The sequence below is a fragment of the Salmo salar genome, chromosome ssa15 (assembly GCF_905237065.1).
Source record: "Salmo salar chromosome ssa15, Ssal_v3.1, whole genome shotgun sequence".
In the NCBI taxonomy this organism is placed as follows: Eukaryota; Metazoa; Chordata; class Actinopteri; order Salmoniformes; family Salmonidae; genus Salmo; species Salmo salar.
The window spans coordinates 90,413,335-90,427,263 of NC_059456.1; the positions used below are offsets into that span (position 1 = coordinate 90,413,335).

Sequence of the window (13,929 nt, forward strand, 5' to 3'; positions counted from 1 at the left end):
CAGCCGCCACAATCACTATAAGTTTACACAGATCACAATTCAATTACGATATTTCTAGAGGTATGTTCCAAATGGCACCCGACTCTCTATAGTGCACTACTTTTGACCTGGGCCAAATGCAGCAGAACAGGTTGGCTGAAAGGACAAAGGAAAGAAAAGGACAAAGGAAAGGAAAGGACAAAGGAAAGGAAAGGACAAGGGAAAGGAAAGGACAAAGGAAAGGAAAGGACAAAGGAAAGGAAAGGACAAGGGAAAGGAAAGGACAAAGGAAAGGAAAGGACAAAGGAAAGGACAAAGGAAAGGAAAGGACAAGGGAAAGGAAAGGACAAAGGAAAGGACAAAGGAAAGGAAAGGACAAGGGAAAGGAAAGGACAAAGGAAAGAAAAACTCACATTTCTTTCATCCAAATTGAAAGTTTCGATCACATTATTCAGAACACCTACAAAAGAAAACACGCTGAGCATTTTTTATATGGAAACACATTTGATATCAAACGATAACAGCAGAGAAATAACAGCAGAGAAACATCTAAATACGTATTTCTGATAACCAATCTTTGTTTGTGTTTAATCATTGTTAGGCACTTATGGCTGATGAATACAAAATAAACAGCGATAAAAGGACGGTCTCTGAACCAATACGAAGACATCAAACATGAGAAGAGGAATTGGCCATAGTTGGCAAGACAGCACAAACAGATCTGGGACCAGGCAAATGTTCATATATCACAATATTGATTTTGAAATGATTGTGACGATCAAACACATTACGTGCAATATAAATAATTGGAAAAGTCTCATGGGAATTGTTATGGCATATTCTCTCATCATTGGACATCAATATGATGGAAATATTAAACATAAATAAAACAATACATATATTTTCATAAACGTATATTTTTTCTAATATGTACGTTTACTCTTACACTTCTGATTTCCTTCACCATGTGAATAGAATCATGTTTAATCAGACCCATAGCTGGTGAATGTATCCACCCAAAGGGAGACAACAAGCAAGTTTGTGCCTCTGGGAAGCCTCTGACATGTTTAGAAGTTATCATAACAGAATCAATTCATCTACACAATGCTCACAATAGCTGCACTAACAAATCCGGCAATACTCAAAATGGCAAAAAATAAATAGTAGTAAATAAAGCGTTAGTCAGTTAGCATAGTATGGTTGGATATGTCCGGATGGAGGACGGTGCCTGCGATGCAATCAGCCTCAGACACTGTTGGGGTTGTAGCAGAGCATATTGAGCTGCAGGTTCTCGTCCCAGTGTCTGAGGATGATAAAGAGCTGGTTGGCAGCAGACTTGACCGAGGCTAAGTCCTTTCCTTCAGGGATGGTCTGGGCACTGAGCCACATGCTAGCCTTAGCGGCTATCAGCTCCCACTCTATGAAGTAGCTGGCCGAGCTGTGCTCCAGCCAGGCCAGGGATACAGCCGTGGCCCACACCATGCCCTCCGTATTCAGCCTCTTCCTGGACCCCAGGCCACCAGGGGGCGCTGCTGGGGGGGTTTCCACGCTCTCCGACTCCGAGCCCCTTCCGCTGTCTGACTGGGAGTGAGGGGAGAGAGGGTGCTCGGCGTAGGTGGAGGAGGTAGGGGTGGAGGGGCTGCCCAGGAAGGAAGGAGAAGACCCAGGCCAACTCTCAGTCCGTGGACTCCTGGCCAGGTGAGAGGGGCTGTGCCCCCCCTGTCTGTAGCTGCTGACGACCAGGTCTCCAGGCTGGTGCTGGTGGTGGCCTGCCAGGCTGGTTTCCGGCTCCTTAGCTGAGCTCTCAAACGGAGATGGAGAGGTGGAACTGTGGCTGTCGTCTGCAGCGCTGCTGTCGTCTGCAGCGCTGCTGTTTGAGCGGCGGCTGGCTGAGTGGGAGACGTGGTGACCCAGACTGACCCGGTGGCTGGTGAAGGGAGACGTCCACTTCAGCTTGTCCATGGGCACGTTGATGGCCTCACACAGAGCGCTGTCCAGGCAGAACGCACCACATGCCAACTGTAAGGACACCTGTACCAGAGAGAGGTAGTTTAATACAAATTGTGAAAAATATTTTCCTTTATTATGTTCCCCTAACCCTAACACCCCTCACCTAATTGGAGTAAACTAATGGTAAACTAACAACACATAGGCTTCTACTCCAAGCTTATACATACTATATACATGTATTTTATACAGTGAGGGAAAAAAGTATTTGATCCCCTGCCGATTTTGTACGTTTGCCCACTGACAAAGAAATTATCAGTCTATCATTTTAATTGTAGGTTTATTTGAACAGTGAGAGACAGAATAAAAACAAAAAAATCCAGAAAAACGCATGTTACAAATGTTATGAAATGATTTGCATTTTAATGAGGGAAATAAGTATTTGACCATTCTGCAAAACATGACTTAGTACTTGGTGGCAAAACCCTTGTTGGCAATCACAGAGGTCAGATGTTTCCTGTAGTTGGCCACCAGGTTTGCACACATCTCAGGAGGGATTTTGTCCCACTCCTCTTTGCAGATCTTCTCCAAGTCATTAAGGTTTTGAGGCTGATGTTTGACAACTCGAACCTTCAGCTCCCTCCACACATTTTTTATTGGATTAAGGTCTGGAGACTGGCTAGGCCACTCCAGGACCTTAATGTGCTTCTTCTTGAACCACTCCTTTGTTGCTTTGGCCGTGTGTTTTGGGTCATTGTTATGCTGGAATACCCATTCATGACCCATTTTCAATGCCCTGGCTGAGAGAAGGAGGTTCTCACCCAAGATTTGACGGTACATGGCCTCGTCCATCGTCCCTTGGTTGCGGTGAAGTTGTCCTGTCCCCTTAGCAGAAAAACACCCCCAAAGCATAATGTTTCCACCTACATGTTTGACGGTGGGGATGGTGTTCTTGGGGTCATAGGCAGTATTCCTCCTCCTCCAAACACGGCGAGTTGAGTTGATGCCAAAGAGCTCCATTTTGGTCTCATCTGACCACAACACTTTCACCCAGTTGTCCTCTGAATCATTCAGATGTTCATTGGCAAACTTCAGACAGGCATGTATATGTGCTTTCTTGAGCAGGGGGACCTTGCGGGCGCTGCAGGATTTTAGTCCTTCACGGCGTAGTGTGTTACCAATTATTTTCTTGGTGACTATGGTCCCAGCTGCCTTGAGATCATTGACAAGATCCTCCCGTGTAGTTCTGGGCTGATTCCTCACCGTTCTCATGATCATTGCAACTCCACGAGGTGAGATCTTGCATGGAGCCCCAGGCCGAGGGAGATTGACAGTTGTTTTGTGTTTCTTCCATTTGCGAATAATCGCACCAACTGTTGTCACCTTCTCACCAAGCTGCTTGGTGATGGTCTTGTAGCCCATTCCAGCTATGTGTAGGTCTACAATCTTGTCCCTGACATCCTTGGAGAGATCTTTGGTCTTGGCCATGGTGAGGGGTTTGGAATCTGATTGATTGATTGCTTCTGTGGACAGGTGTCTTTTATACAGGTAACAAACTGAGATTAGAGCACTCCCTTTAAGAGTGTGCTCCTAATCTCAGCTCGTTACCTGTATAAAAGACACCCGGGAGCCAGAAATCTTTCTGATTGAGAGGGGGTCAAATACTTATTTGTCTCATTAATATGCAAATCAATTTATAACATTTTTGACATGCGTTTTTCTGGATATTTTTGTTGTTATTCTGTCTCTCACTGTTCAAATAAACCTACCATTAAAATTATAGACTGATCATTTCTTTGTCAGTGGGCAAACGTACAAAATCAGTAGGGGATCAAATACTTTTTTCCCCCACTGTAAGTGTATGTCAATTTCCGACTTCAACTGTATGTGTCTCTGTGGACGCGGGCCTTCCTTTTTTAAAATTATTTATCAATTTTCGAGCAAACGGAATGAGCAGCAGCTACGTTTGGCTACATTAGTGGAATTCCCGCGAGAGAGTAACGGTTAATGTGATTGGATGTTAATTATTTGACTAGGATCCTTATATATTTGACATTGTGTTCTTGCTATGCTGAACAATAGATGGTTTCATTTTATTTTGGGCAGTTAAACGTGGCAACACAGGTTGAAAAAAAACTCGCTCAAATGTATAGCCCCGTTGGAAAATATAAATGGACTGTTTGAAAATGTAATTAAAAAAAATTTTAATCACATTTTTATTTGGTGTATCCCCGACGGCATTACGCGTACCCCAGTTTGGGAATACCTGAGTTAGAGGAAAAACAAAAAGAAATGCACAATATTATTCAAGAACGATCAAGTGTAATATATTATAAAAATAAATCGAACTGGATGGAATAGGGAGAAAAATTATTTTTAATCTTCAACATAGAAATGCTACCAAAAATAATTTACTGAAACTTGTTACGAATGACGGAGCCACTCGTGATTCACCAAACAATATTTTGAAAGAGTAAACAAAGTACTTTGTTTTAGTTTCAGTCTCCTCCATCTCAACTAACCGAAGTTAATTGTATGGATTTATTTTCTATTAATAATGTAAAATTAAGCGCTGTACAGAAAGACTAATGTGAAGGTCAAATTACAGAGGAGGAATTTATTGATGGAATTAAGGCCTTTAATTAATGGAATTAATGCCTCCAGGGCTGGATTGTTTACCAGTTGAATTACACTACCATTCAAAAGTTTGGGGTCACTTAGAAATGCCCTTGTTTTTGAAAGAAAAGACAACTTTTTGTCCATTAAAACAACATCAAATTGATCAGAAATACAGTGTAGACATTGTTAATGTTGTAAATGGCTATTGTAGCTGGAAACGGCAGATTTCTTATGGAATATCTACATAGGCGAACAGAGGCCCATTATCAGCAACCATCACTCCTGTGTTCCAATGGTACATTGTATTAGCTAATCCAAGTTTATCCTTTTAAAAGGCTAATTGATCATTAGAAAACCCTTTTGCAATTATGTTAGCACAGCTGAAAACTGTTGTTCTGATTAAAGAAGCAATAAAACTGGCCTTCTTTAGACTAGTTGAGTATCTGGAGCATCAGCATTTGTGGGTTCGATTTCAGGCTCAAAATGGCCAGAAACAAAGACCTTTCTTCTGAAACTCATCAGTTTATTCTTGTTCTGAGAAATGAAGGCTATTCCATGCGAGAAAATGCAAAGAAACTGAAGATCTCGTACAACGCTGTGTCTTCTCCCTTCACAGAACAGCGCAAACTGGCTCTAACCAGTATAGAAAGAGGAGTGGGAGGCCTCAGTGCACAATTGAGCAAGAGGACAAGTACATTGGAGTGTCTAGTCCTCAACTGGCAGCTTCGTTAAATAGTACCCGCAAAACACCAGTCTCAACGTCAACAGTGAAGAGAGTTGCAAAGAAAAAGCCATATCTCAGACTGGCCAATAAAAAGAAACGTTTAAGATGGGCAAAAGAACACATACACTGGACAGAGGAAGATTGGAAGAAAGTGTTATGGACAGACAAATCTAAGTTTGAGGTGTTCGGATCACAAAGAAGAACATTTGTTAGACGCAGAAAAATGTAAATATGCTGGAGGAGTGCTTGATGACATCTGTCAAGCATGGTGGAGGCAATGTGATGGTCTGGGGGTGCTTTGGTGGTGGTAAAGTGGGAGATTTGTACAGGGTAAAAGGGATCTTTAAGACGGAAGGCTACCACTATATTTTGCCATGCCATGCCATACCCTGTGGACGGAGCTTAATTGTAGCCAATTTCCTCCTACAACAGAACAATGACTCAAAGCACAGCTCAAAACTATGCAAGAACTGTTTAGGGAAGAAGCAGTCAGCTGGTATTCTGTCTGTAATGGAGTGGCCATGGTATGTAAGAAGTGCCCATCAAGCCAATCCAACTTGTGGGAGGTACTTCAGGAAGCATGGGTTGAAATCTCTTCAGAAATTGACAACTAGAATGCCAAAGGTCTGCAAGGCTGTAATTGCTGCAAATGGAGGATTCTTTGACCAAAGCAAAGTTTGAAGGACACAATTATTATTTCAATTAAAAATCATTATTTATAACCTTGTCAACATCTTGACTATATTTCCTATTTATTTTGCAACTCATTTTATGTATGTTTTCATGGAAAACACGGACATTTCTAAGTGACCCCAAACTTTTGAATGGTAGTGTATTCCAAACCTTTTTTGATGTACTCAGTGGCCATTATTAGTATGTTTTAACCACTCCTATAAAAATGGTAGATTATCAGATACTCAACAAAAAGGTCTGATTTCATTACTACTGAAAACAGGACTTAAGTGATAAATATAAAGTCCATTTGGGCAAAATGCATAGAATTAAAAAGGTATTGGCGGATTTTATTCATCCTAATCAGACAGGTTTTTTACATGGACGATACATTGGAGATAACATAAGACAAGTACTGGAAACAATAGAACGCTATGAAAAATCAGGGAAACCAGGACTGGTATTCATAGCAGACTTTGAAAAGGCTTTTGATAAAGTATGACTGGAATTCATTAATAAATGCCTGGAATATTTAAATGTTTGAGAATCTCTTTGTACAATGTGTTAAAGTTACAGTATGTATAGTAATCCTAGTTGTAAAATATTAAATAATGGGTACTTCTCAGAAAGTATTAAACTGTCAAGAGGAGTAAAACAAGGTTGTCCTCTATCGGCATATCTATTTATTATGGCCATCAGATCCAACAATAATATGTCACGTTCGTTTGTAGAAACGGACCAAGGCGCAGCGAATGTTGAGTTCCACATCATTTATTAATAGTGAAACTTAACAAAAACAATAAACAAACAATGAACCGTGACTACAGAGGTGCTACATACACTTACTCAATATCCCATAACCCACAGGTGGAAAATTAAGTATGATCCCCAATTAGAGACAACAATAAACAGCTGCCTCTAATTGGGAATCATACAAATCACCAACATATAAAATCAAACCTAGAACCCCACATAGAAATAAATAAACTAGATCAACCCCCCAGTCATGCCCTGACCTACTCTACCAAAGAAAATAAGGACTCCCTATGGTCAGGACGTGACATAATATCAATGGGCTAGAAGTTCAGGGCTTTAAAACAAAGGGCTCATTGTAAGCTGATGACTGTTTTCTTTTAAATCCACATTTCAGATCCCTCCACAGCCTCAACGTGTCTAGATCATTTTTCTAACCTCTCTGGATTACAACAAGTGTACTATATTACGTATTGAATCACAAAAAAATGAAACTTTTACATTACCGTGTAATTTACCAATAAAATGGTCTGATGTTGATGTGGATATACTTGGTATTCATATCCTGAAATAAATTCTCTCACTACAATACATTTTACGAGAAAGTTAGCAAAAAAAGACAAGATCTTGCATGCATGGAAAGGAAATAACCTGGCATGCTGTCGTACAAGGTTAGTAGCTACATTTTATGACATATACAGGGTTTATGGATACTCCCATAAAACCCAGCTCATTGGATATATAGCTAGCTTTGTTTGACCCCGATTGGTGCTTATTTGACAAAGTTAGAGTCGTTCAAGTGAAGACTGGCTGCGTTATCATCGTGCCATGAAGACATCGCTGTCTGACCAAATATGGTGTCCTATAGGATATGCTACACTCCTAATGATATAGTGAAGTCTGGTTACGTTGTAGGATCTCTGAGGAATACATACGAATATGATTTGGCTGGTTGAAACAACATTTAGGGTTAGATTTTTACAGATTCCTTTCTTTGCAAATTGAACTTGTGGAAATACAAAATCGATTGTGCATGCTATATGGACCTTTTTAGGATTTGATAAAGGATTTTATCTAACAAAACAACACTTCATGTTATCTCTGGGACCCTTTGGATGATAAATCAGAGCAAGATTTCAGAATGTAAGTACACATTTCACCTTCAGAGGTGAATTTATCAAACCTATCGCGGTGAAAAAAGTGTTTTGTTTTTAGGAGCTCTCCTCAAACAATAGCATGGAATTTCTTCACAGTAATAGCTACTGTAAATTGGACAGTACAGTTATATTAACAAGAATTTAAGCTTTCAGGTGATATAAGACACTTATATGTACCGACATTTGTTGTTTCTCTAAAATCTGCGATCGTGACACAAGGCGCTGCATGATTTACAACTGTCCCGTTGTTAAGTCATACCACAGAATCTCAATTGGATTGAGGTCTGTGCTTTGACTAGGCCATTCCAAGATATTTAAATGTTTCCCCTTAAACCAGTCGAGTGTTGCTTTAGCAGTATGCTTAGTCATTGTCCTGCTGGAAGGTGAACCTCCGTCCCAGTCTCAAATCTCTGGAAGACTGAAACAGGTTTCCTTAAAGAATTTCCCTGTATTTAGCGCTCTCCATCATAACTTCAATTCTGACCAGTTTCCCAGTCCCTGCCGATGAAAAACATCCCCGAAGCAGGATGCTGCCACCACCATGCTTCACTGTGGGGACTTTATCCCTGACCTGTTTGGAAAGCTCCTTGGTCTTCTTAGTGCTGTTTACTTGGTGGTGCCCCTTGCTTAGTGGTGTTGCAGACTCTGGGGCCTTTCAGAACAGGTGTATGTATACTCAGATCACGTAATACTTAGATTGCACACAGGTGGACATTATTTAACTAATTATATGACTTCTGAAGGTAATTGGCTGCACCAGATCTTATTTAGGGGCTTCATAGCAAAGGGGGTGAATACCTATGCATGCACCACTTTTCTGTTTTTTAAATATTTCTATTTTTTAAACAAGTAATTTTTTTCATTTCACTTCACCAATTTGGACTATTTTGTCTATGTCCAATACATAAAATCCAAATAAAAATCCATTTAAATTACAGGTTGTAATGAAACAAAATAGGAAAAATGCCAAGGGGGTGAATACTTTTGCAAGGCACTGTATATGGGGGATAAAACCATCCCAGCTCTGCAGGTTTTGCTGCGAAGAGACAGAATCGTTAGATCCTTTGTTTTGATACTGTCCATATGTACAGTAGCTTGTTTTTGGTTGCAGGTTCAGGAATGGCTGAAGAATTACAACATTTACCTGGAGCTAACTCTGCCAGTAGCACTGCAAGGTTATTTGAAAAGTCATAGTCAATCCATAAATAATATAATAATACTTTTAGCAAACATGTTTATCTTTAATTTACAATCTGTAGAAACTATGATAATAGAAAAAGGTTCACAGCACAGTTGAAAAATATAAAAACTGGATGGTTTTCAGAGATAGATGGGAGGGGTTGAGAGAAGCTGAAGGATGGGAAACAAAAGATACCTATTACAGTGAGGGAAAAAAGTATTTGATCCCCTGCTGATTTTGTACGTTTGCCCACTGACAAAGAAATTATCAGTCTATAATTTTAATCGTAGGTTTATTTGAACAGTGAGTGACAGAAAAATAACAAAAAAAATCCAGAAAAACGCATGTCAAAAATGTTATAAATTGATTTGCATTTTAATGAGGGAAATAAGTATTTGACCCCCTCTCAATCAGAAAGATTTCTGGCTCCCGGGTGTCTTATATACAGGTAACGAGCTGAGATTAGGAGCACACTCTTAAAGGGAGTGCTCTAATCTCAGTTTGTTACCTGTATAAAAGACACCTGTCCACAGAAGCAATCAATCAATCAGATTACAAACTCTCCACCATGGCCAAGACCAAAGATCTCGCCAAGGATGTCAGGGACAAGATTGTAGACCTACACATAGCTGGAATGGGCTACAAGACCATCACCAAGCAGCTTGGTGAGAAGGTGACAACAGTTGGTGCGATTATTCGCAAATGGAAGAAACACAAAAGAACTGTCAATCTCCCTCGGCCTGGGGCTCCATGCAAGATCTTACCTCGTGGAGTTGCAATGATCATGAGAACGGTGAGGAATCAGCCCAGAACTAAACGGGAGAATCTTGTCAATGATCTCAAGGCAGCTGGGACCATAGTCACCAAGAAAACAATTGGTAACACACTACGCCGTGAAGGACTAAAATCCTGCAGCGCTCGCAAGGTCCCCCTGCTCAAGAAAGCACATATACATGCCCGTCTGAAGTTTGCCAATGAACATCTGAATGATTCAGAGGACAACTGGGTGAAAGTGTTGTGGTCAGATGAGACCAAAATGGAGCTCTTTGGCATCAACTCAACTCGCCGTGTTTGGAGGAGGAGGAATGCTGCCTATGACCCCAAGAACACCATCCCCACCGTCAAACATGTAGGTGGAAACATTATGCTTTGGGGGTGTTTTTCTGCTAAGGGGACAGGACAACTTCACCGCATCCAAGGGACAATGGACGGGGCCATGTATCATCAAATCTTGGGTGAGAACCTCCTTCTCTCAGCCAGGGCATTGAAAATGGGTCATGGATGGGTATTCCAGCATGACAATGACACAAAACACACGGCCAAGGCAACAAAGGAGTGGTTCAAGAAGAAGCACATTAAGGTCCTGGAGTGGCCTAGCCAGTCTCCAGACCTTAATCCAATAGAACATCTGTGGAGAGAGCTGAAGGTTCGAGTTGCCAAATGTCAGCTTCGAAACCTTAATGACTTGGAGAAGATCTGCAAAGAGGAGTGGGACAAAATCCCTCCTGAGATGTGTGCAAACCTGGTGGCCAACTACAAGAAACGTCTGACCTCTGTGATTGCCAACAAGGGTTTTGCCACCAAGTACTAAGTCATGTTTTGCAGAGGGGTCAAATACTTATATCCCTCATTAAAATGCAAATCATTTAATAACATTTTTGACATGCATTTTTCTGGATTTTTTTGTTGTTATTCTGTCTCTCACTGTTCAAATAAACCTACAATTAAAATTATAGACTGATCATTTCTTTGGCAGTGGGCAAACGTACAAAATCAACAGGGGATGCAAATAGTTTTTTTCCCTCACTGTAGGTTGGAGTCATTAAAACTTCAACCACTACACACATTTCTTGGTAACAAACTATAGTTTTGGCAAGTTGGTTAGGACATCTACTTTGTGCATGACAAGTATTTTTCCAACAATTGTTTACAACGAGATTATTTCACTTACAATTCACTGTGTCACAATTCCAAGTGGGTCAGAAGTTTACATACACTAAGTTGACTGTGCCTTTAAACAGCTTGAAAATTCCAAATGATGTCATGGCTTTAGAAGCTTCTGATAGGCTAATTGAGATCATTTGAGTCAATTGTAGGTGTACCTGTGGATGTATTTCAAGGCCTACCTTCCAACTCAGTGCCTCTTTGCTTGACATCATGGGAAAACAAAAGAAATCAGCTAAGACCTCAGAAAAAGAATTGTAGACCTCCACAAGTCTGCTTCATCCTTGGGAGCAATTTCCAAATGCCTGAAGGTACCACGTTCATCTGTGCAAACAATAGTACGCAAGTATAAACACCATGGGATCACGCAACCGTCATACCGCTCAGGTCTCCTAGAGATGAACGTACTTTGGCGCGAAAAGTGCAAATCAATCCCAGAATAACAGCAAAGGACCTTGTGAAGATGCTGGAGGAAACAGGTACAAAAGTATCTATACTGCTCAAAAAAATAAAGGGAACACTTAAACAACACAATGTAACTCCAAGTCAATCACATTTCTGTGAAATCAAACTGTCCACTTAGGAAGCAACACTGATTGACAATACATTTCACATGCTGTTGTGCAAATGGAATAAACAACAGGTGAAAATTATAGGCAATAAGCAAGACACCCCCAATAAAGGAGTGGTTCTGCAGGTGGAGACCACAGACCACTTCTCAGTTCCTATGCTTCCTGGCTGATGTTTTGGTCACTTTTGAATGCTGGTGGTGCTTTCACTCTAATGGTAGCATGAGACGGAGTCTACAACCCACACAAGTGGCTCAGGTAGTGCAGCTCATCCAGGATGGCATATCAATGCGAGCTGTGGCAAGAAGGTTTGCTGTGTCTGTCAGCGTAGTGTCCAGAGCATGTAGGCGCTACCAGGAGACAGGCCAGTACATCAGGAGACGTGGAGGAGGCCGTAGGAGGGCAACAACCCAGCAGCAGGACCGCTACCTCCGCCTTTGTGCAAGGAGGAGCAGGAGGAGCACTGCCAGAGCCCTGCAAAATGACCTCCAGAAGGCCACAAATGTGCATGTGTCTGCTCAAACGGTCAGAAACAGACTCCATGAGGGTGGTATGAGGGCCCAACGTCCACAGGTGGGGGTTGTGCTTACAGCCCAACACCGTGCAGGACGTTTGGCATTTGCCAGAGAACGCCAAGATTGGTAAATTCGCCACTGGCGCCCTGTGTTCTTCACAGATGAAAGCAGGTTCACACTGAGCACATGTGACAGACGTGACAGAGTCTGGAGACGCTGTAGAGAACGTTCTGCTGCCTGCAACATCCTCCAGCATGACCGGTTTGGCGGTGGGTCAGTCATGGTGTGGGGTGGCATTTCTTAGTGGGGCCGCACAGCCCTCCATGTGCTCGCCAGAGGTAGCCTGACTGCCATTAGGTACCGAGATGAGATCCTCAGGCCCCTTGTGAGACCATATGCTATTGTGGTTGGCCCTGGGTTCCTCCTAATGCAAGAAAATGCTAGACCTCATGTGGCTAGAGTGTGTCAGCAGTTCCTGCAAGAGGAAGGCATTGATGCTATGGACTGGCCCACCGTTCCCCAGACCTGAATCCAATTGAGCACATCTGGGACATCATGTCTCGCTCCATCCACCAACGCCACGTTGCACCACAGACTGTCCAGGAGATGGCGGATGCTTTAGTCCAGGTCTGGGAGGAGATCCCTCAGGAGACCATCCGCCACCTCATCAGGAGCATGCCCAGGCGTTGTAGGGAGGTCATACAGGCACGTGGAGGCCACACTTACTACTGAGCCTCATTTTGACTTGTTTTAAGGACATTACATCAAAGTTGGATCAGCCTGTAGTGTGGTTTTCCACTTTAATTTTGAGTGTGACTCCAAATCCAGACCTCCATGGGTTGATAAATTAGATTACCATTGATTATTTTTGTGTGATTTTGTTGTCACACATTCAACTATGTAAAGAAAAAAGTATTTAATAAGATTATTTCTTTCATTCAGATCTAGGATGTGTTGTTTAAGTGTTCCCTTTATTTTTTTGAGCAGTGTATATCCACAGTAAAACGAGTCCTATATTGACATAACCTGAAAGGCCGCTCAGCAAGGAAGAAGTCACTGCTCCAAAACCGCCATAAAAAAGCCAGACTATGGTTTGCAACTGCACATGGGGACAAAGATCGTACTTTTTGGAGAAATGTCATCTGGTCTGATGAAACAAAAATAGAACTGTTTGGCCATAATGACCATCATTATGTTTGGAGGAAAAAGGGGGAGGCTTGCAAGCCGAAGAACACCATCCCAACCGTGAAGCACGGGTGTGGTCCTGCTCACACTGCCCTACCCTGTGCTTTGACCTCTTTCTCCCCTCTCTCTCCAGATGAAATCTCGCGTCTTGTGACGGCCGGCCGCCCAACAACCTGCCCACTTGACCCTATCCCCTCCTCTCTTCTCCAGACCATTTCCGGAGACCTTCTCCCCTACCTCACCTCACTCATCAACTCATCCTTGACCGCTGGCTACGTCCCTTCCGTCTTCAAGAGAGCGAGAGTTGCACCCCTTCTGAAAAAACCTACACTCGATCCTTCCGATGTCAACAACTACAGACCAGTATCCCTTCTTTCTTTTCTCTCCAAAACTCTTGAACGTGCCGTCCTTGGCCAGCTCTCCTGCTATCTCTCTCAGAATGACCTTCTTGATCCTAATCAGTCAGGTTTCAAGACTGGGCATTCAACTGAGACTGCTCTTCTCTGTGTCACGGAGGCTCTCCGCACTGCTAAAGCTAACTCTCTCTCCTCTGCTCTCATCCTTCTAGACCTATCTGCTGCCTTTGATACTGTGAACCATCAGATCCTCCTCTCCACCCTCTCCGAGTTGGGCATCTCCGGCGCGGCCCACGCTTGGATTGCGTCCTACCTGACAGGTCGCTCCT

General features: G+C 42.3%; 1 protein-coding gene across 1 annotated transcript in view; it reads right to left on the reverse strand.

Annotated features, from left to right (window-relative positions):
- Window positions 1–324: 324 nt before the first annotated feature.
- The window catches only part of LOC106572554 (von Willebrand factor A domain-containing protein 5B1), a 69,579-nt gene continuing 55,974 nt past the window's right edge, over window positions 325–13,929 (reverse strand). Inside the window, exon 22 of the mRNA XM_014146834.2 lies at window positions 325–2,010. Coding sequence (XP_014002309.2) covers window positions 1,225–2,010 — 786 coding nt within the window. The 3' untranslated portion in view covers window positions 325–1,224. The remainder of the gene's footprint in view (window positions 2,011–13,929) is intronic.